Source organism: Alosa alosa, chromosome 2 (assembly GCF_017589495.1).
Source record: "Alosa alosa isolate M-15738 ecotype Scorff River chromosome 2, AALO_Geno_1.1, whole genome shotgun sequence".
Lineage (NCBI taxonomy): Eukaryota > Metazoa > Chordata > Actinopteri > Clupeiformes > Clupeidae > Alosa > Alosa alosa.
Genome location: NC_063190.1, coordinates 31,195,709 through 31,223,342, shown reverse-complemented (window position 1 = coordinate 31,223,342; position 27,634 = coordinate 31,195,709). Strand labels below are relative to the sequence as shown.

General features: G+C 44.6%; 2 protein-coding genes across 7 annotated transcripts; one reads left to right on the top strand and one right to left on the bottom strand.

The window, feature by feature from the left end:
- Positions 1–1,964: 1,964 nt before the first annotated feature.
- On the top strand, positions 1,965–14,791 carry mapk9 (mitogen-activated protein kinase 9). Of its 2 annotated transcripts, none has more exons than XM_048237510.1 (12): positions 1,965–2,186; positions 5,976–6,130; positions 6,514–6,643; positions 6,805–6,863; positions 7,057–7,195; positions 8,944–9,109; positions 9,765–9,836; positions 10,573–10,755; positions 10,902–11,026; positions 11,430–11,481; positions 11,699–11,770; positions 12,430–14,791. In XM_048237510.1, the coding sequence occupies exons 2-12, from the start codon at positions 6,015–6,017 to the stop codon at positions 12,567–12,569; spliced, it is 1,254 nt and encodes a 417-aa protein (XP_048093467.1). In that variant the 5' UTR covers positions 1,965–2,186; positions 5,976–6,014; the 3' UTR covers positions 12,570–14,791. The 2 variants fall into 2 exon arrangements, with proteins under 2 accessions (XP_048093467.1, XP_048093466.1); XM_048237509.1 differs by having other exon boundaries at positions 11,418–11,481.
- A 670-nt stretch (positions 14,792–15,461) lies between these two features.
- Positions 15,462–27,262, bottom strand: si:ch211-247j9.1 (rho GTPase-activating protein 24). 5 transcript variants are annotated; one of them, XM_048237503.1, is made up of 8 exons: positions 26,597–27,262; positions 23,272–23,388; positions 19,520–19,727; positions 19,184–19,316; positions 18,870–18,943; positions 18,423–18,544; positions 16,791–17,859; positions 15,462–16,316 (listed from the first exon to the last, which is right to left on the bottom strand). In XM_048237503.1, the coding sequence occupies exons 1-8, from the start codon at positions 26,898–26,900 to the stop codon at positions 16,187–16,189; spliced, it is 2,157 nt and encodes a 718-aa protein (XP_048093460.1). In that variant the 5' UTR covers positions 26,901–27,262; the 3' UTR covers positions 15,462–16,186. The 5 variants fall into 5 exon arrangements, with proteins under 5 accessions (XP_048093460.1, XP_048093458.1, XP_048093459.1 ...); XM_048237501.1 differs by having other exon boundaries at positions 16,791–17,865; positions 26,597–27,261; XM_048237502.1 differs by having other exon boundaries at positions 16,791–17,865; positions 19,184–19,313; positions 26,597–27,261.
- Between the last annotated feature and the right edge of the window lie 372 nt (positions 27,263–27,634).

Below are 27,634 nucleotides of genomic sequence, written 5' to 3'. Positions count from 1 at the left end.
ACAATTGTTAAAAACCTAGGAGTTATAATTGACCAGGACCTAGCACTAAATAATCACATAAAACAGATAACCAAAACTTCATTTTACCATTTAAGGAACATTTCAAAGATAAGGAAGTCCTTATCCTTACCAGATGCTGAGAAATTAATCCATACTTTTGTCACTTCAAGGATAGACTATTGCAATGCTATTGCAATGCTATTACACTGGCTGTAATAATACCTGTATAAAAAGCTTATACAAAATGCAGCTGCTCTCACACAAAAAAAAATGAACATATTTCCCCCATCCAACACACACACCAAGACCCCTGGCAGTTGGGTTAGCCCCTTGAGCCGTGGATCTGCCCAAGGTTTCTTCCTTGGTAAGGGAGTTTTTCCTTGCCCTTGTTGCTCTTGGGTGCTCCTTGTTGGTCCCCCCCAATCCCAATCCTCCCCCACCTTTCTTATGCAGCCCTTGCCACTTAATCTACTAACTATATGCATGTGACAATAAACTTCCTTGTATCCTTGTATCCATCCTAGCATCTTTACACTGGCTACCTGTTAAAAGTCATTGACTTCAAAATATTACTTATCTCTTGGTTGGTTGCCTGCATTGAAAGAGGACACCTCATGAAGACGCTCTTTTGTCTGCTTCTGACAGAAGAAGCACGTATCTATGCTGGCAGCAGCTGCTGCTGAATAAGTGTACAAAGTGTGTCTTGATGGACTTGATGCAGTTGCAGGTGTTGCTGCAGGTTCAGAAGATGGTCTGCCACATTTTTTCTGAAGACACTGAGTCCTGCCTGCTTCACATGATTTCTAGTAGCGAATCTTAGCATGCTGGAGATGCTCACTGTTACAGGTGGATTTGTAGCAGTTCCTGTACCAAACTGCTTTGTTCTGTTGTAAAATAACTGCACTGTAACGTTGTAATCGTTGGCTTATCTGTGATCACCATCTCCATACTCTCTCATGGACAAAAACAAGAAATTTGGCATGTCTCTACTAGTGATGGGTCATTCACCAGTCCACACATATCTGCCACTGGATACATAGCCCAAAATCTGTTTCTTTTAGAATATGTGTGCCTGCACTATGTGCTTCAGGTTATTCAATATTCTAAATTCTATAACTGCCAGCTATCAACAGCCAACTGTCACTGCTAGTCTCTCTTTCTCTTTCTCTGTCTTACACACACACACACACACTCACCTGTCTGTTTGTCTATCTGATCCTTTACCCTTTCTTTTCTTCACACTTACATAGGCTACGGAAGGCCTTACAGACTTTAGCTAGCTATGTAAAAGTCTATTAAACTTGATTTAACAGAGATCTCTGCACTTTGTGCTCTGAATGGGTGTAGACAAGAACTGGCAGAGCAGGCTAGGCCTACACTCAAGCACACTAATAGGCATGAATTGATAGTATTGATATTGAAGAATTGAGAATTTTAGGCACAATTTCTTGTAAAAGAGATCAATCATCAGCCTAAAAATGTTTTATAATGTTCTATTGTTTATGTGGTCCACTTTTGCATACTACCTTGTAGAATATCTTTGCTTTTTGGCACCAAACCCTATGCTATAATACCAACAATGTGAGGTTTATGGACAAAACACCACATTTGACCTTTTCTGAATTTGACCTTTTATTTGGGTCCTTCAAAACCTTCAAAAAAATGGAGACATGTTTTTTTTTTACTCTTAAAAACCCCTAGGCCTAGAACAAAGATATAATACTCTCCAAAAATTAACATGCGAATCCCACAAGCCCCCAAATTAGACACATAGGCCCCCCTACTAATTTGTGAAATTGGGTTTGCATGATTTTTCCTTAATATATTTTTTAATACCTCGGAAGTGTCTTTAAAATGACAGCTACTTTACACATTTGGCCTAACTTTTTGTGCCCATCAAAACTTGAAATTGACTCTGCTACGCGATTACGTCATTCTGGCTAACTCGCATTGCCGTCGAATTATTGTCCCACAAACCTCCGCCCCTATAGTCATGCTTCAGACATCGATGGGCTATTTTGCGTGCAGTCAGAGGAAGACCTAATCTAAAAGTATATTTCATTCACTATTCTATAAGAAACGTGTCGTTTTATGTAGACGCAGAGTAAGTGGCTATACTTCCGCAATTTGGTGTGTCTCGCTTGTGTCTGCATGGGAGAAAACCGGGGAGAGTGAGAGGAGAGAAGGTAAGCGGCAAGCTAGCTAACACATTTCATCCCGACAGCTGTGCACAAGATTCTCCGGCTGATTTTGAGAACATTTCTTTCATTCTACTAATCCTGAGTGTGTCTATTACACATTTTAAACAAGTTTCCAATCTATCGTTTACCACGTTGCTTTGGCTTTGACACCGAGGAATTGCTGTCCCGTACGCCCAGCACAGCCCAGCACAGCACAGCTAGCTGTCTGGATTGGTAAGGTTAACATTAGCTTTTGGAGTTCTGGCCTCTTCACTGTAGATATCGTGGATCCTTCTTAACATGTCGCGATGGCAACCATGAGTTATGGGTTTTGGTGGGAAATAACGCTGTTTTTTTAAGGTGGTCTTTTAACTTAAACGGGAAAACTGTAAGTTAGTCAGCCTTCTCATACGGACGAGTAATGTCAGATCAGAAAAGTATATGGTTCTTCTGTCTTATGCATGCCTAGCCCACGATTATACCGTATGCGTTACCATACAAGTGCTAGCTTGTCTGGATCTCGGAGCATGTGATCAAGGCGGTATATGGACGGTAGAGACGTTAGTTATGAACAAATTCTTATGAAATGTTAAGTGTCTCAGTGTTACACATTTTTGTTATGTTGTCCAAACTGGTATTCAAGCAAAGGTGGTGGGTAGTACTACTGGGGTTCTCACTGGTGTCCCTGGCCTGATACATCTGGATGGATGGATCATGGGAAACTACATGGTTGGTTTCTGTGGATGACGTATTTAAGTAACAAAACGTCCCTGCCAGTATCGTCACAGGTTAATAGGATGCACCCTAAAAAGAGTTGCTTTCTCTTTTAAATGCAGATAGTGGAAATTGCATATACAATGTAGGCCTACTCTCTACCAATTACACAGTTAAAGATAGTCTTGAATTGCACATAGACTTGTCATACACCATTTCAGTAATATGCTTCTATAAACAAATTTAAATGTGACACACATAGAGGAAAGTCTGTCCCCTGAATTTATGTAGATGACCCCACAGTCACTGACCCTGGTGTCATGTGGTTTCCCATTGATGTCACATATGAAGTCATGTTTAATCATAGGCTATAATGTGAATCTGAGACCTGGTAGAGTAAGGCGTCGTTTAACTCGTGGAGCGTAAATTTGAGACATTGAATGCGGAGCCCTCGCTTAATCATAGATCATAAAACAAATTTGATCTGTACACACAAGCAGTCATATCAGGTCTGTGAGATGAAGTAGTCGGCGCGAATCAGCTGCTGCCCATTGCTGAGGATCACACAGGCCTTTCTGGGTCACCAGTCTTTCTGCATGCCATGGGGCTCTTGACATACCACTGTCTGAGTCTGCCCGCTGACCACACGGTCACGCTGCTCTGTGTTTCTGTCTGTGTTGTTCATGTGTGTATGTCTGTTGTGGATTGGTGTTTTGAATAAGCAGTCTTTTTCTGCAGCATTTCCTTTAAAACATGCATCCTAGCCGAGAAGGTGGACCATCTATTACTTGGGCAAACTAACGCACTGTGTTGATCTCTCAGACATCGTCTGTGAGATTTGTGTTATCAGACAAAGTCTAATTATTGCCATGTCCCTGCCAGGCAAGCCGGACTAGAAACATGCATATGCTCCCTTCAAAACAGAATGAAAGGATGGCCATGACGTGTTCCGTATTCAAGCAGACACAGACTTCTCTGAGATGTGGGAACAATCTGCAGTTGTCCGCTACCTTGCTTTCCTAGCAGACACTTACAAGCACAGCAAAGATTTTATCACCGTGCGCTGCTGCAAACAGGCGGACCGCATGAGTGTATTTCACCGTGAATGTGGCGTCCTCGTAGACCAGACAGGAGTGCTGATCCTGACCCAGCTTATCTCTCCCATATGACTCTGTTGTTGCCTCCTCTGGTCCTCCTGGCTTTACTGTGAGCCAGAGTAAACGGCATGTGGCGCGGAATGCCGGAGGAGTCATTATCCAAGGTTCCCAAGGTTACCCTTTGTCTTCCCGAATGTGGATGATAATGTTGTAATGGCCACATTACATCACGATGGTCAGTTCTGTACATTGCACAGTGTGTGTTCAGGGTCTTTTGTTTAATGCAGGTGCATGCACGTGGCATTTAAGTCAGGCAGATGAAGTGGTACATTTAACTTGGAATTTGGTCTTTGTTACTGTCATGTGTGGTTATGAAATCACATTGCTAACATGTGGCTGAACTTGTAAAAAAAGACTGGTAAGTGCTGCAAGCACATTATTTCTTTAAGCCTTTTTCCTCACTGTGGTGGATCAGATTTAAAGATTGTGGACTGGACCATTTGGTTACTCCATCCCCTGTGGGACAACCTAAATGTTTGCATTGGATTGAGTCAGGGTACAAAATCTACAGATGTACTTGCAGCTCGGTATTTTCCTGCCTTCCAGTGAATATTCATGTTGCCCTGCAAGTATATTGATTTACTAGCAGGCCTGGATTCCTTGTATGCTTAATCTAATGCCTTTATGTGCTGCTTGTGGCCAGAGCAGCATGGTCTATTAAGATATTGGATTATTGAGCACGGTATAACATGATTAGCTTTATCTCTCTCCAGATCGGATGAAATGGGCTCCAGTACTTTTTTCAGTTGCAACCCTAACAAAATAATATTGCAAGGCTGTGGAAGGCCTGGGCAACGCTCGGCCGCCTCATCCATTTATACCCATCAGAAATGTAATGTTGTCACTGGTCATCCATATTTTGTTCCATGTAGCATTTATGGACAGCATTTTACCTGAAGACATGAGCGTAGACTGTATATTAGCCGGCACAATGCCACCAGTGTATAAAACAGCTTTGCAGAAAGAGGAGACTTTATGCATGCTTGAGCAATCTCTTCAGTGAGCAGGTCCGTTGGATTAAGAAGTACAGAAGAAATGTCTTTGAAGTGGGAAACAAATGGTCTTGCAGGCCAGGGGAGCACTGTAAATTCTGAGACAGGCTTGAGGCGCTGGACCATTTAGGGAGAGGTGCGAGCGCTAGTTGGTATGAAGTTGAAACCCCACGCATGGCTTTATTCTTCCTCCACTCTTCATTTAAGCCCATGACAAGTAAAGCCACGATGACAAAAGAAATGACCGCACAATGCAGTACACAGTACAGTAGAGCCTGTCCATTTCTCAGAGGTTGCAGGGCATGTGTGAGCTGACCAGGGAGGACACATAGACTGATATGAGACTGTGCCAACATTTTGTGACAGGTTTTTTCCCCGTCAGAATATTTGTGTAGCCGCCTATATGATAAGCTATCTGTACTGTACGTCTGTCCGGTTACATCTTTACCTCATCTTTTGAATTCCTCTCGTTTGTGCTCAGGTTAACTGTATGGAATGTGTTAATAATCATCATGGTCATGTTTTTGGGACATTCAGTATTTGTTATCAAAGAATTCTAAGCATCATTTCCAGGAGTAGCCTGGGCAGTCATGTTGTATTTTTCTGTAGCAGGCAAATTGTTCTACTGTAGAATATCAGGCTGCATATTTCTGATGGATGTGCTGAAGTGGGGAGAGAAGGAAGATGACTGGAAGGATCCTTGAACTTATCGGTCTCTTCACCAGTCTCCATTTTTTGAATTCGTTTTTTTTTCTAGCCCCTCAGTTAGAACGTGCAAATAATAAACTCTTGGAATGTTTTGAAATTTAGCTCAGTAAATAAATAGTAAATCTCAGTAAATAGCATAAAAGTCCATAAAAATGTTGTGTCAGGTTGATGGTACTGTGCTGGTCAGTCTCAGATCTAATGTTGCTCTTGGTCTCTGCCTGCAGGTCTGACCCATTTAGTGAGGCCCTTGCACAGGAGCAGCCATGACTGAGGGGGAGGGGCACTTCTACAGCATCCAGGTGGGCGACTCCACCTTCACCGTGCTGAGGAGGTACCAGCAGCTGCGAGCCATCGGCTCCGGGGCCCAGGGCATCGTTTGGTGAGTATGGGCCCACCTGGGAACTCATAAGTGCAGCTCGCACACACACACACACACACACACTCACACACAGCCACAGAACAGAAGTGAGGTTGCATGTCTTTGTGTTTGAACATATCAAATGCTTATTTTAACAAGAACAATGTGAAAGTTACAGAGAGGCAGCCCTTTTCAAGTCCCATAGAGACATAATAGTATAGTACATAGTAGTAATAGTATATAATAGTAATCGTACATGTGTCATGTGTAGCCTACATTCCATGTCTTGTGTGTACATGTGCAGGAGTTTCAGTGGTAATGACCCTGACTCTGTGAGAGTAGATCATGTTATGTATGTTGGTTGTGTGTGTGTGTGTGTTCATGTCTACCCTATTCCCCCTCAGCTCGGCTCTGGACACTGTCCTTGGGATCCCTGTAGCAGTGAAGAAGCTCAGCCGCCCTTTCCAAAACCAGACTCACGCCAAACGCGCCTACAGGGAGCTGGTGCTCCTCAAGTGTGTCAACCACAAAAATGTGCGTCACTCTCCTTCCTGGCTGTCACTCGCGGCAAATGCCGCTTTCTGCTTGAGTTGAGCGAGTGAGTGTTGCTGTTAATGCCAATCATGCCAACATTCTCCAGCCACTAACGGTCCTGCCTCTCCTGTCTTGTCTTGTTGTGTTTTCTCCCTCTGCAGATCATACGTTTGCTAAATGTGTTCACGCCACAAAAATCCCTGGAGGAGTTTCAAGACTTGTAAGTCCTGCACTTGTGTGTTTGCAGACACGTTAACTGTAGAAGTGTAATTTTCCAGTGCGATTCATTCGAAGTAGGGATAAGACCTTTTAAAAATGCATGAACTTCTCTCTTGGAGAGTCATCAAACATCTGGAGTCAAGACCAGAGGAGAATTGCTCTTGAGTTGCTCTCCGATGCTCTGTGCCTGACAGGTACCTCGTGATGGAGCTGATGGATGCGAGCCTGTGTCAGGTGATCCACATGGACCTGGACCATGAGAGGATGTCCTACCTGCTCTACCAAATCCTCTGTGGCATTCGACATCTACACTCTGCAGGCATCATCCACAGGGTCAGCATCATTTCGTATTAGTAGAAAGATGTGTTGAACTAAGGGATCCTGCTGTCAGTGTTTGGGCCGTAGGAGAGGCCGTTTGCTTGTGTTTACCTGAAACTTTTCATGATGAGAATGAGATTGTTGCCAATGAGTAAACCACTGTAACAGACCCTCTCTGTATAATAAATAACTCTTGTGCTATCTTCAACTGCCAAAAAGTTAACAAAGCCCCCTTGTTACTTGAACTTCTGAACTTCTGTCAACTAATAAATGCAATGAGTTAAAGACAAAATTTATAAAATCAGACTGAACATATCTTCTCAATTATTAGACTATGAAACTCTTGAACCTCAACTCTTCCACGTGTGGCTTAGACACTGTACTTACCGTTTTTTAAAAAATCTGTTCTTCACCTCATAGCAGCAGAAGTGCTTCACATTGTAAATGTATCATTGCTTTCTGGCACATTTCCTCGGTCAAATCATATCTACAAGAAAGGAGTTTTTTTTGTTGCCATCGGCAACTGTACCTCAACACCAACGTCCTTGACTTGTGGTGTTCCCCAGATGTCGATCTTGGGGCCACGTTTATTCAACCTCTATATAATCCCACTTAGTCAAATCATCAAAAACAATTTGATTTCCTATCATAGCTATGCTGGTGGCACCCAACTTTACTTAGCTGTGTCGTCTAATGACAGCTGAACAAAGAAAAAAGTAATGCCACTCTCCTTGATACAAAAGGGCTTAAAGCGAAACAAATCTTGGTGTCGTTAGTTGGGCAAAGGGGGATTGTGTGAAGTAGTCACCCTGTTATTCTACAAAGAATAGACAGAGCGGGCATAGTCTCTATGGGCGTAACAGCTCTATCTCGGCTTCTCTGAAGCTCTATTTGGGTGTCAACGAGACTGATGGGGTGTTACTCTAATTACTCTATTCGGGTATTAACACTCTATTCGGGTATTAATTACTCTATAGGGCATTACTGCTCTATCGGCCTTCTCTGAAGCTCTATTCGGGTGTTAATTACTCTATAGGGCATTACTGCTCTATCGGGCTTCTCTGAAGCTCTATTCGGGTGTTACCTAAAAGAGGAGTTACCCATCTCCTTGTTTGACAAATTACTCTATCTCAGGACTATATCTACAGGTTCTATTGGGCATTTTTGCACTAAAAGGATTATATTTGTGCGCGCACATACGGGGCTACTTCAAGAATCTTCATACAGTATTTGAAAGTGCTGCTGTTCATTGGGTGTTCAACTACAGTAATTTCCTGTGTATTAGCCGCATTGTGTATAAACCTCAGGACAGTGTTTTATGCAAGTTAAAAAAAAACAAAACCATATTAATACCATATTAACTGCCCCCGTGTATTATTAACCTCATAGCTGAAGAAATTTTGCAAAATCAATGTATAAACCGCGGCTAATAGTTAGGAAATACAGTAAGAATCACTGAGTTACACATGGCTCATGCTTTTATGCTGTTAATCAGAGTGCTCATCATTCCTTTTACTGTTGTTGTTGGTTGTGTTCCAGTAATTTGTTGTTTTGCACTTTTTATTATTCTATGTTGTTTTTTATGTCTTTCAATTATATATGTACTTTTTTTTTTTTTTTTTTTTTAACTCTTGCCCTTTTATGCTTTTATGTATTATTACTCTTTGCTTTTGTTTATGTAAAGCAGCTTGAATTACCCCTGTGTATGAAATGTGCTATAGAAATAAAACCTTGCCTAAAATAATCCTCCCTTTTGTCCACAGGACCTGAAGCCCAGCAATATTGTGGTGAAGTCTGACTGCACTTTAAAGATTTTAGACTTCGGGCTTGCCAGAACCGCCTGCACCAACTTCATGATGACCCCTTATGTAGTGACCAGATACTACCGAGCACCAGAGGTCATCCTGGGCATGAAGTACAAAGAGAATGGTACGCCACCCACCTGTCCTCCATCACCCCCAGATGTGCTCGTCTCGTCAAATGCTTTTACAGCCTCATACCCAAAGCACATTGGTCATGTCCTCTCCTCTCTAATTTGCTTTGGCAGTTGCTGACAGTGTGCTTATGGGAATTGATGAATACTGGTGGTAATGGTATCACATGTCAAACGTTGATCTAGTGCTGAGATTCACACACACCCTTTTCATTAGATTGACATCCCCAGTAATAAAATCCTCTTTGCCTATATAGATTTTTCAGTGGAGAGGGTGGACTGCTAGCTAGCATTACCGTAAGGATATGCCTGTTCACAAGCTTTAGCCTTATAGCTTGTGTTGCATTTCCTTTTGCAGATGCTAAATAGTGTGTGCTATCTGGTAGGATATCTGGTATATTGGTCCACTTCCTGTGAATATAGAAGATGCGTCCTTGCTTCTGGCATCGGGGGTTGTTTTGTAAGACTGATGTTCTCTACACAGTTAAAGACTAATTAATTAGTACATTTGTCTTTAATTTATATAACAGCCACATTTCTGCCTGTTACATACAAGGCTTTGCAAACACACTGTAAGACTGTAGAAGCGGATTTGCACTCTGTGTCTGCGGTGTGTTATAAAAGGCTAAACTGTCTGTGCTGTCTTTGCAGTGGATATCTGGTCAGTAGGATGCATCATGGGAGAGATGGTAAAAGGCAGTGTCATCTTCCAGGGCACAGACCGTATCCTTTTCAGACCAGATCTTCTGGAAACACACTTTCTGTCCAATTATTTCTGCACTTTTCTCTTTGGTGCATTCATGGGTATATTTGTGATTCAAGCTCATGTGGAACTTCCTCCCAGAAGGCCGGATGTGTCAGGAAATGCTTCCTTTCCCTTATCAAGTGAGCAGCGAGCCTCTTCCCCTGTGTTGTGCAGCTGACCTCCCAGTCTATTATTCAGTGGCGGGTGGAAACTTAAGTGACACGGCCGATAAGTTCAAATCCAAATCTGAGAGGAAAGGGAAACATCATTGGTTGAATAGTCTTGTCTGTCTGTCTGTCTGTTAGTAGGTCAGTCAGTTATTATCGGGTTCCCACAGGTCATGGAATTTCTGGAATATCTGTCTATTCCAGACATGTCATGGTCTGTGGGGCAAAGTCATGGAATATCAGGGAATTTTGTTTTTTAAAGCAATTTAAAATTTACTTTCCAAAATACATTAATGCAAATATATGTCGACACAGAATTGGTGTATATCTTTGGTCGGTATATTGTATGATTCATTCTATAGTAGGACATGAAAATTCAGGTTTTTTGTCAGGGAAAAGACATGGAATTTTACATCTGACTTAGAGTGGGAACCCTGTATTTATTTATAGTGTTAATTTGTCTGTCTGTATACTGGTAATATCCCTCTGAATGTTATTCCATCACAATGTCTCTTCTAGTCCCTTTCTTTAACTACACCTGCTCTAGATATCGACCAGTGGAATAAAGTCATAGAGATTTTAGGCACCCCCTCCATGGAGTTCATGAACCGGCTGATGGAGACTGTGAGGAACTACGTCATGAACAAGCCTCAGTATCCTGGCCTTAGCTTCAGCGAGCTCTTCCCTGACTGGGCCTTCCCCTCTGAAACGGAGCACGACAAACTCAAAAGTAGGCACTCTTGCAGTGTGATGCTTCTGTTGTTGATCTCTGTTGGTCTGCCCATAGAGTGGTCTTTTACAGCAGTGCTCCTAGTGCTTTGGATGGGCCGGTGGCCATTTTGGTGATGGCTCTCCTCTGTGTTCTTTCTGCTGCAGCCAGCCAAGCCCGGGACCTGCTGTCCAAGATGCTGGTGATCGACCCAGAGTGCCGCATCTCGGTGCAGGAAGCCCTGAACCACCCCTACATCCACGTGTGGTACGACCCAGCTGAGGCTGATGCGGTGGGTAGTCATGCCTGTTTTCATTTTTTTTTGGGGGGGGGGGGGCAACAGTGCTAGGAATGGGTTGTTCAATACAATAGGGTTCCCACAGTCCTGGGAAAATTCATTGTATTCTAAAATCCCTGAAGCCTGATAAAGTTTTAACTTGAATAGCCTATTAGAGAAGAAACTAAATAGAAAATATTGTTGTTTAATTCCCAGTCGACAATTAGACCTAACCTGTGGTTTAGTGTTTGCATTTTTTATTTTTTATTTTGTATACTTGTAGGTCTATCATAGAAATGTCATTAAGGGTCCTTGAACAGGCGCAGAACAGTTAATCTATATGAAACCCAGTACAGAGCAGACCTAGGTAAGCGCTTCTGATTGTGTTGTATTTGATTGTGTTTAGCCGCCCCCTCAGATTTCCGACAAGCAGCTGGAGGAGAGGGAGCATACCATTGAACAATGGAAAGGTAAAGAAATTTCTTTTTTTTTCACTTACTTGTACCTTTAACTTATTAGTATACAGTACATGCATACATTGCACAAAATATTAATATGCATGCATTTTCACCAATGTTTAACCAGGTTGTAGATGTTTAGACTGCTGTCACTTTTCATATCAGCTCTGTTTTGTCTGTCATATGGATTGTTTATGTGTTGTAATGCTGGAACGCTGTCTTTCTGCAGAGTTGATCTACAAAGAAGTCATGGACTGGGAAGAGAGGAACAGGAACGGTGTGCTGAAGGAAGAAGGCTCTGGTGAGGAACCAAGATGGACACGCAAAAAGAAATAACATGCTTGCTATGCTAATTAAGTAGAAGTATAAGTATCCTTAATAAAACAGATAGATAAAACAGATTGATGCCAGAAAATAACACAAACCACAATCTGTAAAAAGATGACTTAAGTAAGTATATAGTATAGTATATATACTTTTTTGATCCCGTGAGGGAAATTTGGTCTCTGCACAGTCCACAGTCTGTGAATTAGTGAAACACTAACAGCACACAGTGAACACACAGTGAGGTGAAGCACACACTAATCCCGGCGCAGTGAGCTGCCTGCTACAACGGCGGGCGCCGGGGAGCAGTGAGGGGTTAGGTGCCTTGCTCAAGGGCACTTCAGCCGCAGCCCACTGGTCGGGGCTCAAACCGGCAACCCACCGGTTACAAGTCCAGAGTGCTAACCAGTGGGCCACGGCTGCCCAAATTGTGTTTGTCAGTGGATAATTGCATTTGTCTAATTATATTACTCTAATGACATTCACTTCACAGTTTGCTTTGACAGTGTTACTGCATAGTTAATGACTTCTCATCCTGGAAGTCTTGCAGATCTTCTCTCTAGTCAGGTGGTGGTTTGTGTGTTAGTTTGGGGGGTGGTGTAAGCTGACGGTGCTGTTCTCCTCCTTGTCCACTAGATGGCATGGTGAACAGCAGCGCCACAGCGTCTCAGTCGTCCTCCATCAATGACATCTCGTCCATGTCGACGGAGCAGACGCTTGCCTCAGACACGGACAGCAGCTGCGCAGACACCCTCACGGGGGTGCTAGAGGAGTAACCCTCAGCAACCTTTCTCCTCTGTCTTCTGTCTGTCTCTCTCTCTCTCTCTCTCTCTCTCTTGTTGGCTCCTTCTCTGTGTGCCATGTTATGGTTTGGACTGAAAAGATTGAGACGAGTTATTTCAAGAGATGTTTCTTTTAGTTTATGTTTTTTCTTTTCTTTTTGTCTTCCGCTGGAAGGGCTGAGCTGCTGGTTGCTTCTTGTCTTTATTCATTTTAGTGTGTTTTATTGACTTGTTTACTCTCAGCACCGTATCTCTACGTGATTTGAAATGGCAGAAGCTCTAAGGTTGTGTTGCCTTAGAAATGAAAACAACCAGCCTTTAAGAAAGAAAAAAAAGTATCTGCGGAATCGACGTTGGATTTTTTTTCCATTGTGCAATTATTTTAAAATCAAACACCAATGCCTTTTTTCCCCTTCATCTCTCTCCCCATGATAAGTCAGACCTAGGTTTTTAAAGTGTTTTTTACATTGACATACACCTGGACAAATTTCTTGAACGTTAGCTCCATTCAAGGAACAATTGTGTAATCTTCAACTGATCAATATGGTTGTAATATTTTGAGTTCATCTTGATGAAGTTACAGTCACTGTACAGTTGATGGCCACCAAAACGAAGCACAGAAGCAGATAGGCTACTAGTAGTATATGCAATATGGACAGAATCCTCTGAGTTTGTGCCATCAGGATCATCTGTGGTGTTCAAAATTTCCAGCTGCATGTTAACTTCAAATGACTTAACACTCTAAATGCAACATACTAAGTATGCCTGTACACATGTAGAAAAAAGTAGTGCCTGCCTTGTATATAGAAAAAGTGCTCGTACATGTTTTATGGTCTGCATTGTCAAGGGCTTGAGGATAATGAATCTCATGCGTATAGCCTTTAGTTGTATTGATGTATATAGGTATATAAGTAAAAAAAAAAAAAAAAATTCTCGTGCTGTGGAAACCAAGTTTTACAGCTTCTCCGAGTGTGCAAAAGCATAAGTACTGTACAAAAGACATTTCCATTTATTTTGAAGCAAAATATAGATTTGGAAATGATGACGGATGAATTGGGATGTGAACATTAGATTCACGACGAACTGTTTTAAAGTGAGCTTGCACACTGTTCGAGTATGCTCAAACAAAAAGACCCGCCTAAGGGACAAACAAGCAAAAGTGACACTGTACATTTTGAGCACTTTCTTAATGGACCCTGCTACCCACTGTTGCGGCAGTGGTTCGCCAGTTAATGGAGAGAGCGGTCAGTTGTCATGTCTCTTCATTCTCTTTGAATACTACGTGTCCTCAGAATTCTCCTGGAAAACCCTTTGCTGTTTGACCATCTTTTTTTTTTTTCCCCCTGTTCACCTGCTCGCTCCACCCCTAGCCACCGCACTCAAAGTTAAACTGTACTCCTACAGTGTTTTCATGCTTTTTATTACCCGCCATCCTGTTTGTAAATATAAACATAAATCACAGAGCCGTAGCCTGTTTTAAAAGAGAGTCCTGTAAACTGTACTTCAGGAATGCCAGTCAGATTGAGAGGGTTGGTGTATCATGTAGAGGTTAGGCATCATGTCCGAGTCCCTCATTCTGTCTCTCTCTCTCTCTCACTCTGTCTCTCTCTCTTTCACTCTGTCTCTTTGTGTCTCTCTCGTCACTGTTCACCCATAGGCTGCTGACGGTCAGCTTGTCTCTGATCGTTGCTACATATCATACATTATGTCCAGGCCACCGCTGGACCTCTAAACTTGAACATGATTTGAAAAAAGTGTTCATCTGATCTTGTTGTGCACTTGAGCATCAGCCAGAGAGTGACCGGCTTGAGATGGTCACTGTGTTTGTGTCGGCCATCCTTCAGGGTATTGGAGTGGAGGTGTTCAGGAGAGAACTCACGTTTTCATGAGCTGTACATTATTGCATTTGCCTTAAACAACACCTGAGTATCACATCTTATCCACATCAAGGTCTATGTGATGGATAGTTTCACTAAGAGGACAAGACTGTTTTATTTTATTGGTATTATTTGGTCGGACAAGTTTGATTGTTTACCTTTTTCCAATAGAATTTCTGTGTCAAATTGTAACCCTGCTTCCCAGTTATTCACATCGGGCCATGGATCTCTTGTGGATGTGTCTGTGTATGATTTCTTTTTTTTTTTTGCTTTCTTTTCAAATGTCTGCATGAAAATACATTTCAACACAATAGTGCATCAGCATCTATTGTTTACCAAGTCTGTTTAGTGTCTTTTTGTGTTGTGTCTTTGACTATTTGTTGTCACAACCGCACACTTGCCACATCCCACTCAAGAACACTGATGTCAAATGTCTAATTCGTGTCAAAGTGTAGGCTGATCTGAGCACGGGCCTCAGCTTTTGAAAGGGCTTTTCATAGTGAGTTCATTTTCACACGCAGAGATGGTGGGGGGGTGTCTCTGAGTGCAGCAATGTTTGGCTGTCTGTCTGACAATCCAAACCCACATCAACGAATTAGGGCTTTGACGTTTCAGAAGAAAAGTGTCATTTCCACTGATTCCTGTACATGTAGTCGAAACATGTAGACTAGTGTTGCATTAAAGACTGTTGTTGTGAAACAACTTCTCTTGGCTGAGAATGTTTTCCCATCAGTGATCACTCAAAAATCAGAGATGTTTCATAAAAAAAACAGTTGTATCCTATTATTGCTGTATTATTGTGGGATATTGAGAATATTAAGATGTGCTTGAGAGTCAGATGACTACTCAGAGGCCCTTACAACATCCCCCAGTTTGTTTAATGTAAAATATACAGATCTATGGCAAGAAAAGTAATTGTGACGAAGCAGAATTAAAATAAAACCCTTTTTCTTTGGTGAGAGAAAATTACAAATAATCCTGAACAATAAAATATACACAGGGCAGCATGTTGGACACTTTTTGTTGTGTTTTATTAGTGTACTAAATGAGTGAGTTAAACGAGTGCATTATAACGTATTTACATCTATATATGTGTATGGAACACTCTTAAATGAGTGCATTATAATGTATTTACATCTATATGTGTATGGAACACTCTGTTGTAAAAGTTCAGCTTCAACAGCCAAAACGTGATGAAGTATGATGCCAACCAGAGGCGAGTCATTCCACTTAGTGTAGGCTACATGTGATTTCAAGCAGGTCTAGGTTCCCTCATATCTGTAAGCTACCTGTAGCATAAAGCAGTCCAATAACCAGTAATCCTATCCATGCTTCTATCATCCTATATCAGCAACAGCTTCACAGGACGTAGTTCATCACACCCTTCTACAAATCATGCTGATCCCCTCATCTTGTGGGGAGAGTATATTCCATTTAACTTGGGTGGTACCACCCAAGAATGAGAGGCAGGTTGGCTTTTACAGTATCCGTGTGATGGTAGGCCATCATAAAGTGAGTTGTAACTTGGCTGGTTTCAGGATTTTAAAAGGCAGCCCTTGACAACTAACACCTTGGCCTGTGTTTTGAGTTATCGATTGAGTCGGTAAAGGCAGTTTGATGGCCAAAGATTAGAAGCTCTGTATGATGCGCTCTGTTTTCTTTGCCTCAGTGGTGAGATCTCCAAAAGTGTCAAAAAACTGTTCCATCTCCTTTTGGAGGGCGGCGTTGCGTCGGTCAGCATCGCGCGGCGCGCTCCACGTTGCGCATCTTGATTTCCGCCACGCTGAACCACCGCCGCTGCTGCTCAAGGCTTGACCGGAGGCCCTCGACCTCAGTCTGTAGTACCTCGTTCTTACGTTCTAACCTACGAACAGAGATGCAGGTTCTCATACTCGCATCTGAAATGAACTTCCCTAACAATCAGACAGCCTGGCTATCAGGATAATAGTAGAAATGATAGCAGAACGTGGATGAACTTCATGAGATTGGGCATAAAGCTACACAAAAAACACTTATAGATTTACAAATGTTTGCCTGTGTGTGGGCCTGTACTGTAGTTTGTCAGTTACATTTATATTACTTAATAATATTGTCCCCTAGTAACATCATTGAAACAAGGCTTGTTTCCCCTATATGGGTTACAACTAGTCCTAGATTAAAAATGAATTGCTGTGAAAAAACGTTTAGTCTAGGACTAGGCTTAATACGAACTGGCCCCAAATGTGCTGACGATAAGGCTACTGTTCAAAAATCACATCACTCAACCGGAAGATTTAAAATCAGCCATGAGGCATTTTACAATAAAAAAATTGTAAAAATGTAAATTGTATTTATGTACCTCTGGATCCTGGCTTCATACTCGGCTTTCTGCCTGGCCATCTGCTGTCTCAGTCCAGCTAGGAGGCAGTGCATGGCGTGGGAGGCAGTGGGCGGCATGTGGGGGTCCAGCGGTGCTGAGGGCAGGAAGACCTCGCTGCTGCCCGTGCTCAGCGGGGCGTCAGTGGGGGCAGAGGACGAGGCAAGCGAGTTGGGGTGGACGTCGCCGTCCTCGCGGCCCTCCCGAAACAACGAGGGGAAGCTGACCGAGGCTTGGCACGGGCTGGTGGGACCTGCGCTTCCACTCCGCACCAAGGAGTCCTGGAGCAGGACCTCGCAGGACGACCACGAGCTGGCACTGCCCGCCTCGCTGGTGCCCCCCTCGGCCGTGCCGATGGCACTGCCCGGGTCTGCCGCGTCGTCACCGCCGCCGCTGCCACCGCCCACGTGGAACGTCATCATAGTGTCCATGTTGTCGTAGACGGACAGGGTGCTGTCCTCCTGCGCGTCGCTGCTGCCACTGTTCCCTGCCTGGTCCTTCTCTGCCGTCCAGCTTGGCTCCTCCTCCGCGCCGGACCAGTCTGTGGCCTGTTGCTGCGGAACCTCCAGCAGCACCATCTGAGAAGAGGCAGGAGAGGGTGGACCAGCGGGGGAAGCGACGAGTCCCGTTTCCTGAGGGGAATGACCCTTTGAAGGGGCAGGGCCGTAGCTCTGTGGGTCGGCCAGACTGGGCCCCGTGGCCGAGGAAACGGACAGCTGACATGCCCCGGTCTCGGTCACAAACGGGGACTTCCGTCTCTCCCTGGGACTGTGCGCCGACACCCGTCTCTCGGGGGTCAGCGGGAGCGACAGCTGGCGTGAGCACGGCGTGGAGGCCTGGGGGTGGGGGGAGGACAGGCAGTCGGCGGACACCCCCAGATGGGAGTCACTCTCCTGGGGCTCCAGCTCGGTGCACATCCACTCGGCCTGGTAGCTGTGACGGTGGGACAGGGGAGCCGGTCTGGAGATCCTTGGCTCATCGGTGTCCCTGTCTTTGGAGAAGAGCAGGCTTTGTTCCCGTATGAGCTCAGACATCAGGTGCTGGATCACAGCTGCCCCTTGAAGAGAAGCCCGCAGACAATCAACAACAATGCCACTAGATACACACTAACACAGCATATACGGCATATACAGGATTCTTAGTCATTCTGATTATGCATATTGTGTAAAAGCCTATAATATTGTACTCTCAGTCACCCTCTCATTCTCTTAAAATCACATTATCTCACTAGCCTGGCTAACGTCATACCCTCATCTCAAATGAGACGGGGTCTGGGAACTAGGCATTCATTTTCTCGTATTTGAAACGTGGTTTACGAATGCCCAGAGCCGTTTATTGGGCGCTACAAATGTCTATCAAATGCGTCTTTACGTGGCTCATAACGGCTATGGTGTGTCGTCATCGTCTTACTGCCCTCCCTCCGTTCTGTGATTGGTCCCCTAACTGAGGCGAAAATTTGCTCCATGGTATCCAGGCTGCCTAGCAGCGTGAATTAAATCGCGCGCGCATAGCAGCATGGGAAAACCCAGGCTATTATCTCACCCTCTCTCTCTCTCACTCGTTTATCTCACTTTGTATTTCCCCCTCTTCCCCATATCCATACATCAAACTTACCTCCAATGATGCTCTCAGGGTCCTCTGCTTTAGGCCGTAAAATGTTGGGCCCAAAAACAGTTGCCAGATTCTCAATGCTCATTTTGTTGCTGCTGGAGTAAGTCTGAACTTCACTCAAAAACCTGCAATGCACCAATGCACATATTACATATTAGTCACAAAGAAAGTGGGTTTTTCATACTGTGGAAAGGTTTGATCTTGATCTCCCAGACAAATCTTGATCTTACAGATAAGTATACTTTGTATTGTTGTTTGCGATGTTGTATCCTGATGTATAAGTTTGGATATGAAAACACTTTTGGTGAAGCTGAAGTTTTTGCCTCGCTTTCTCTGGTCAGGATGTCAATGTGACTAGAACTCATTACTATATTTCAGACTAGTAAGTGACCTGACTGGTGGCTCCTACATCAGAAGGTGTTACTATAGCCGGTTGTATTGAAGACTTACTGGCAAATGTAGTTCAGCAGGTTAAAATTAGCCACAGGAAGGTCATGAAGCAGACTCCTCAGCTCACGCAATCCCTGATTAACCAAAACAGACAAAAATAATTGTCTAATAATCAGTTACTAGCTTACCAATTTAATAGTGCCATATAAAACACATATTACATTTATCCAATAATGTCATAGTCAATGCCACAGACAGTCACAATGGCAAAGGATGCTGCAGAGTCAGTGTATTCTTGTGCAGCACCACCAGTGATTAAACTGCCATGTTGCCACTGTCTGTTTTCACTGCTTGATCGTGCAAGAGGTTCCTACCTGCTTCTTGTCTGCAGAAATTCTCTTGCCACAGATGAGGAAGTCTGGGTAGCGTGAGAATGGCACTAAAGGTTCAGGAAGTTCCCTCAGGTACAGCTTCAACAGAGATGCCACTGTGTGGACATCAGTACTGCTGGGAGAGGAACACACACACAGGCAAACACTAACATAAATACCTGCACGAGCATGCTAACCCCCTAGCATTACATAACCCTCAGAAAAGAAATCACAACCACTCTATCACATCATACACACTGTGTGTGTGAGTGTGAGTGTGTGTGTGTGTGTGTGTGTGTGTGTGTGTGTGTGTGAGTGAGAGTGAGTGTTTAAGGGCACCTGTCAAAGGAGGGTTTCTCCCCGGCGTCGAAGGCCTCCTGCAGCTCCTTGACCAGCGTGGCCTGGCCTGGCTGCCGGAACAGACCCACCTCAGTGAGGCCGCGCTCGCGGATGAAGTCCACACACTGCTCCACCACCAGAGGGGCCATGCGGAGCCCATACCGCCGCTCGTACAGCACTGTCTCCTCCAAACGCTGGCCAAACACACCTGACAGAGAGAGAGGGAGAAAGAGAGAAAGAGAGAGAGAGGGTGGGGAGGGAGGGAAAAGGACAGAGAGAAAAATACCTGTACTGAACTGTAAGACACTTTGGATAACATTGTCAGCCGAATGAATAAATGTAAGTTAATGTCATGAGAGAGATAAACAAGGTAAAGGTAAAAGAATAATCAACACTTCCTCTAGCACACGTTAAGTGTTTTGGCAGTAGATCTAGTGTTTATCCTGTGCTACTCACGCCTTCGGAAACTCAACACTCGCTTGATCTTCCTGTAAGCCGAGTGCGAGAGGTAGCTGCTCGTCCGGCACACCACAGGTTTGTTCTCAGGCATGATCGCTTCCCTCACAGCACCTCTGCTTCTGTTCTTTTTGTCTCCCTCGGGCCACCGCACTCTCCCTGCTGCTCTGTACATAAGCTTTCAATCTAATGATGACTCTCAAAGGATCTTAGTGCTGACACAGAGTTCCATGTCCTCGTGGAGATCTCCTTGTGTTGTTTATTTCTTTTCTGCCTGGAACTTGAGTGCGTGTTCTGGGTTTTTTGCTCTCCTCCTTCTCCTAGTCGTCCTGCCGCTCTCCCATCTTCATCTGAGCAAGATAAGGCTTCTTTGGTCAGATAAAAGCAAAGTAAAACGGGACGTTCCCCCCTGAACGTGTACAACAAAGACTCTCCAGTTTGTGACTATGTGATACTTTCATGCCTCAGTGCTGTGATGGAAAAACCCTCAATCAGTACTCCTCCCCCCACACACACAAACAAACACCGTGGAAACTCAAAACACGTCCAACGATCCCAGGAAAAAAATATCTCACTAGAAAAAAAGTCACCAAAGAAAAACAATACGTAAATATTGCAGTCACACAGCGTGCCTTCTCACATTGCCATTAGAACCATACCCAGACGTTTTCCTCAAAATCCACAAGGGAAAAAAGTGGATGTGAAGTGACCTGGGATTATATGGTCAGTTTGAGGAGACGAGCGATAATTCACCATGTCACTGAGTCAGAAGTGACCAATTGCCAGCAGGTGTCCATAGTGACAGAGCAGTGAGAGCTCCTCCTCCTGGAACTTTCCGCCTCCTGTCCCCTCTGTGGACGTTAATCTTGACCTCTGACCTCCCAGCTTGAGCTGGACTTCGCTGAGGGAGCATACCTGGCCGCGCCATGTGACGGGGAAATCGGAGAGCTGTCCGGCGGCTCACAATGCAGAGGATGTGGAGAGAATAGTGGTGAGGTGCTGCCAGATTCCACTGTGTGCGGTCACTCTATTTCAGGGAACAAATGCAGTCACGTGGCAGGGTCCGTGGTGCCATCCACCTCACTGTCCCTTCAACCCCTCTGGAGTGTCCGTGACAAAGTCTGCGAGGAAGAAGCCTTGTTGAGAAGAGGAGGCGGCTGTGATTTGGTGTGCTCTGAGTTCACAAGAGGCCATCCATCTGCTGCTCCCTTCTCAGAGCTCCAGTAGACTCATGAGACATGCTGTACCTCCTCAGAGCTCCAGTAGACTCATGAGACATGCTGTACCTCCTCAGAGCTCCAGTAGACTCATGAGACATGCTGTACCTCCTCAGAGCTCCAGTAGACTGTACCTTCTCAGAGCTCCAGTAGACTCATGAGACATGCTGTACCTTCTCAGAGCTCCAGTAGACTCATGAGACATGAGTACCTCCTCAGAGCTCCATGCTGTCAGAGCCAGTAGACTCATGAGACTCAGAGCTCCAGTAGACTCATGAGACATGCTGTACCTTCTCTTCTCCTATCCTCGCCTCTCTCCAACTCCATCACAACTTTAGTTTGTTCCTTTCATTTCTCTGTTGTTTGTTATTGTCTTTGTATGAAGACTATAACCACACTCCCTTCATTTCTCCCTCTCTCTCTTTCTCTTTCTCACTCTCTCTCTCTTTTCTCTCTCTCTGTCTCTCTCTCTCCTCTCTCTCTCTTTCTCTCTGTTTCTCACTCTCTCTCTCTCTTTTTCTCTCTCTCCCTCTACTCTGCATTCCTCTTCACCCGCCTCCTCACTCTGGTGTCAGAATACCTCACACCGTGCTCACTGGAGGGTGGCCAAGGTGGCACTAGCACCCACTCTTTCCCTCTCTTTCTCTCTCTCTTTCCCTCTCTTTCCCTCTCTTTCTCTCTCTCTCCCTCTCTTTCTCTCTCTTTCTCTCTCTCTTTCCCTCTCTTTCCCTCTTTCTCTCCCTCTCTTTCTCTTTCCCTCTCTCTGAGGAATCATTAACAAGTGAGAACAGGGCCACAGATTGGCTAAAAATAAATGAGGTGGAACTTTCTGCCCCTTTCTGCTCTGCTGCTGCTTGGACAGTGCCTCTGTCCCCCCCGCCGGGCTTTTGCACGCCCCGACAAGCACACTCGATATTAGTCGATCAGCTGATCAAACACTTCAGAACAGAGATTCTCATTCTTGGGGGTTTTGACAGCTTGAGGGTTGTACAGCTCTCTTATCTGGGGCAGTCTTGACCCGTGGATGTTTGGGCTGTATGTGTACTCAAGAGGTGAGGACCCCTGGGGGTCTCAAGTAGCAGACGGTTCAGAGGTTGTGTGGGGAATTCACTGGGAATGTTAATCTCCTCCTGGGAAATGATTGGTGGCGAGAGTGAACACGAGCCCCTAGACGTGAGACTGTGAGAGTGTGTGACACACACACACACATGGGAAACATCTTTTTCTAACAGTCTCAGCAGTTGTAGCTGCAATTCTATGATAGCCTATTCATTCAATGAATAGGCTATAAAATGTTCACAAATAGGTTCTCAATGCATTCAACAAATAGGCTATAATACACTCACTGTTATTTAAAAAGTAAAAGTGAAATTACTTTAGCTTTTTAGTTCTACCTAGCTCCTTGTTAAGAGTTACAGAATGACTGTATAGGCCAGGGCATAAACCCCCTGCTTTTGACCACAGCTCCTCATGCGCAACAGCACTGGAAGATGATGAGGACTGGATGAGCCTTGTTTAGACAACTATCCTGCACATCAATCTGAGAGTCACTAGGCATGTAGCCAAGGCAGACAGACGGCTGTACAGACAGAACAGGGGACGTGCTGCACTGCCAACACACAGGGCCAAAATAGGGGCTCTACACAGTCTCAAGCTGGCGGTATGTGAGCACACAAGGCTCCTCATTTTACCTGCAAGTGAGAGAGTTGAGATTCTGTTGGCGGTTGAACTACATTAACATTTGCATTACGTCAGGGTCTAGCTAAAGTTGATGCATTCAGGGCTCACATATTGAAAAGAAGTAAATGGGATTTCCCTGATATCTTCTGCATTACTTGAAATGTGCTCAACGGGCACATTTCGCATTGGGTGCGCGTCCTCCAAGTTGTTATGGCTTCAGACATATCTCTGATCACAGGGATCTTCCCAGAAGTACAAAGTATGCATTCAACTAGAGATGCTTGTGCGCATGCATGCGTGCGTGTGTGTGTGTGTGTGTTGGTTCAGGAGTGTGACAGTGCACGTCTATGTCTCTGCAACACCACTGAAGTCCATTCATGTGGGTGTGAGGATGCTAACCTGTGAAAGGTATCCACACACCCTTGTTGAGGCTCTTCAGCCACTCTTCCCCCTGACCACAGCTGTTCGACAAGAAGAAGTAGGAGCCAGGACTGACCAGCACATCCCTATTTCCACCTGAGAGAGAGAGGGTCAGAGACAGAGCAGATGAGGGTCAGAGAGAGGAGACAGTGTGTGTGTGAAAGTGTTGGTGTGTGTGTGTGTGTGTATGTGTGGGAAAGTGTTGGTGTGTATGTGTGTGTGTTTTGTGTGTGTATGTGTGTGAAAGTGTTGGTGTGTGTGTTTGTGTGTGTGTGTGTGTGTGTGTGTGTGTGTGTGTGTGAAAGTGTTGGTGTGTGTGTGTGTGTATGTATGGTAAGAGAAGCTAGAGGAGATAATACATTTCTGTATTTCTTATTATGTTCAGGGAACTAATTACCTAGTGGATCAATATGTGTGTCATTATAGAGATGGCTCTGTAAGTAACCCAAACCATATACACTTATACACTGATTCAGACTGATGGCACTTTCATCCCTAAACAGTACATTTAGAGAGACAGGGCATTTCTCTGAGGGCCCTGAGTTAACTTTTAATCCATTTAGATGTCTCTGCCATGCCTGCCCTCTACTGCAAGGACCCCTGATCTGTCTGTGTTTATGTATGTGCATGTTCTCCTTGTATATCAGTTTGTTTGCATCACATGACAGGACCTTAAGTGTAACTCAACTTGATGGAGGGCACCCACTTAGAATACACATTTACAAATTCAAATTAAAAAATGTTAGCTTGAATGCTGAACCTGATTCTTGTCAGATGTCCACTGATGGCAGCCCTGTTGTCTGAGTCTTGTGTTGTGATAGTGTCTGAGTCTGTGTTCGGTCTTGTGTTGTGATAGTGTCTTAGCTGATAGCTCTCTCTCTCTCTCTTTCTGACTCTATCTCCCTCTCTCTACTAGTGCCATACCACAGTGGCAGTGAAACATAACAAATCCCCACTCTCGGCAATCAGATAGCAAAATAGTTTTCAACTCTTTCCACGCCAGCATAGCTTTGCTCAGCTAGGGAGCTCTGAAAAAACACCCCACTGGCAGTGAAAGCAGGTGTGCAGGATCATTCAGGAGTATCTGAGATTATACGCGAAATACCATGCAGGTTAGGATTTATGTCTTCAAACCCACAAGCATGCTTTCATAAGCATTTTTCCCCTTTTGAGCTGGGGGTTTTCACACAGAGGATTAATTTCCTCTAATTAAAGGAGGTCATTTTTCTTTAACAGCACGGCCAAATGGGGATCTGGGCACTCACGGTCACTGCGTCCTCTCGGAAGGTGAGTGCGCGTGAGAACTGGACGACAGCCCAGGATGAATTGAATCACCATTTCCTATATTCCAAAGCACTGTGAAAGGTTTCAGTGTGGAAGGAGTGCTCACTGGTTTTCATAATTTAATTAAAAAAGGGAGGTCTTGCTTGCTGTCTTTTTCACAGACATTTCTCTAAAGGTATTAATCAGGAAGTGAGTCTCGGCCACAATTAAACTGTGCTCTCTATTCCAGGCAGTCTGCAGGAGAGTGTAGTCATTAATTTCACAGAGGACACTCTCCTTAACAAGCCCAGCGCCGTAAAACATAAAACAGCCATCTAAGTGGTTTATCAATACCTGTCCCGGATCTTGTTCGGTTAAATCTGCACATAGTATGCGGTGTGTGTGACAGTAACTCAAGAAAATTGAACAGCAGATCACAATTCCTATGAAATACTGGGCCACATCATGATAGTCGCATATATACTTATACTTAAAGATGTATTAATGTTCTTGAACAGCTAGTATTATGGAATACGCACTGATCATATTTTACAGGTTAACTACTGTACTGTCTTGTGTCATATTGAATAAGGGATCATTGTTTCAGATTCAAGTGGCTGTATATAGTAGATGTTACTGTTATTCCAACTTGCTTACAGCTGTGATTAAAATAGTGCCCTGTTGTACTTGAGCACAAAACTAAAACCTGTAACTTTCTTATATTATGAAACATTATGATACATATTTTAATGTCAGCAAATAGTTACCAAAATTCCCCTTGGGAACCCTCTCATGATGAGACTGAGCACTGCTTCTTATTGTTTTTGCCTAGTCAGGTCCTCCAATCCCATTGGATGCTGAGAGCATAGCAACACAACTGGCCAGCTACTAGGCAGTTTTAACAAAATAATTTGGCCTGACTGTGAGCAATCTATAGATTAGCTCCACATTTAGTCTTCAGTCTGTCTGTCAGACACTACGTGCCTGTCTGTCTGTCCTACATCTTGCTAGATGTTTTTCACCCCTGTAGTTAAAGAATGTGTCTGTCTCATACCCTGAGGTAACCTAGCCGTTCCATCTCATTATTTTAAGTGCCCTCCTTTTCTCCACCCGCTACACAGTCATCCATCAGGTTGCTACTGTAAATCACAGACTGAATTAAGAGACTGCCCCACCAGACTCTCCCTCCACTCTCCTTCTCCTATGTGGACATCCTTCTATCTGCTATATAGAAGTCATATCTCTCCTTAGTGTCACTGTGGAACAGAACCAGAATAGGTACAGTTTTGCTAGTTCCCTTTTTACTTCACACATGCACACACACTTACACACACACACACACACAAGAGCAAGAGCGCACACACACACACACAGAGAGAGAGAGAGAGAGAGAGAGAAAGAGAGAGAGAGAGAGAGATAGAGAGAGAGAAAGAGAGATACACACTCTCTCTCTCTCCTCATTCTGGCTCTTTCCAAACACCCTCCTTCGTATTCTATTGGGATAGACTCTCTTGAAATCCCTAGCTAAAAGTGGTTGGGTATAGGCTTTGAGAAATACCTGTACACATACAAGTAATTTGTTGGAGATCAATACCGACCAATACTCATTGTGTAGAGTATGTCCTTGCACTTGAATAGTAGAAACAAGTTTTTCCAGGACTCTGACCTTTGGAAAGGGCCGTTCTTTGCGTAGTGACACTTGCAACTGTTATGTACTACATACAGTTGTGTAAATACCCCAAATGCATATTTGCCATTATATACTTATACATTACCTTTTTTCAGATAAACCCTTAATACCTCAGTGTATACATTACCTTTTCAGATAAACCCATTATGCCTGTATGTTCTTATTATATACTGTATGTCAAAGGCTGCATATATGTTATTCGATTCAGAAGTCCCTTTTCTAAACTTAATTTCCTCCAAGACAATAAAGGGCAGACTATGTCAATAAAGCTTTTAAAAAAAGCCAACACTGCAATTGCATGAGCGAGTGACACAGACCCAGTTGCCAGGTGCCCAAGCTCGTCCCACTCACCTTTCTGTGTGGTGCTGTCATACTTCCAGGACTTGAAGCAGGTGAGTCCCATGCTGCAGGTGTCCGTCTCTGTGTCTCGCCTAGAGTCTCCTAGCCACGCCACCACAACTGTCCACGGTGAGTGTCCATCATCATTACCCGGCGTGCTCAGTGGAGACGGGCAGACGGCTGTGTCGTGGGCTGGGGGACGCTGCCGCTGGCCAACCTGAGGGCACCCGAGCGCCGCGGGCTCCACCGCGCTGCCATGGCCGGAGTCGGACTGCTGTGCGCATTCGTCTGCCTCTCCCGATATCTCCCTCCCCATTCATCTCATCAATAAACATACTGTCCCATTCCCTTGGCACCACTGTGCTCAGGGAGATAGGGAGGGTGGGGCTGAGGGTGTGTGTGTGTGTGTGTGTGTGTGTGTGTGTGTGTGTGTGTGTGTGTGGAGGGAGGGTGGATGTTGAGGGTGGGGTGTGTGTATGTGCGGAGCCGAGCGGGTGGAGGGATGGGGGGTGCGGACTGGCAGCGAGCTCTGCGGCAGAAGAGTCTGGACCAGAGAGGCAAAGCCTGGCCTCAGCATCCCGCCACCAGCCATAATTACTTCAGTACAGTGCAGCCTCTCAGGCAGGGGCAATTTCCCTAATGCATACCCCCCCCCCCCCTCAACACACACACACACACACACACACACACACACACACGGACACGGAGCTGCACACACACACGTGATGAGCCCTCCACTCCTCCCTCCCGTCCACCAGGCTCTGGTTTAATGGCCATCGATGTGATCGGCCCTCGCCCGCTCACAATGACTCAAGAGGTCATAAAGATGTGAGCAGCTGCCCGGCACATTCAACTTTTGAACCACCATCCATTACACTAAGAGGAGCTTCACTCGCATCTTCAATGCACCCCCTCCATCCCTCCCCCACAACGGCGGAGAAACCACACACACACACACACACACACACCACACCACACACACACACACACACACACACACACACACACACACACACACACACACACACACACACACACACACACACACAC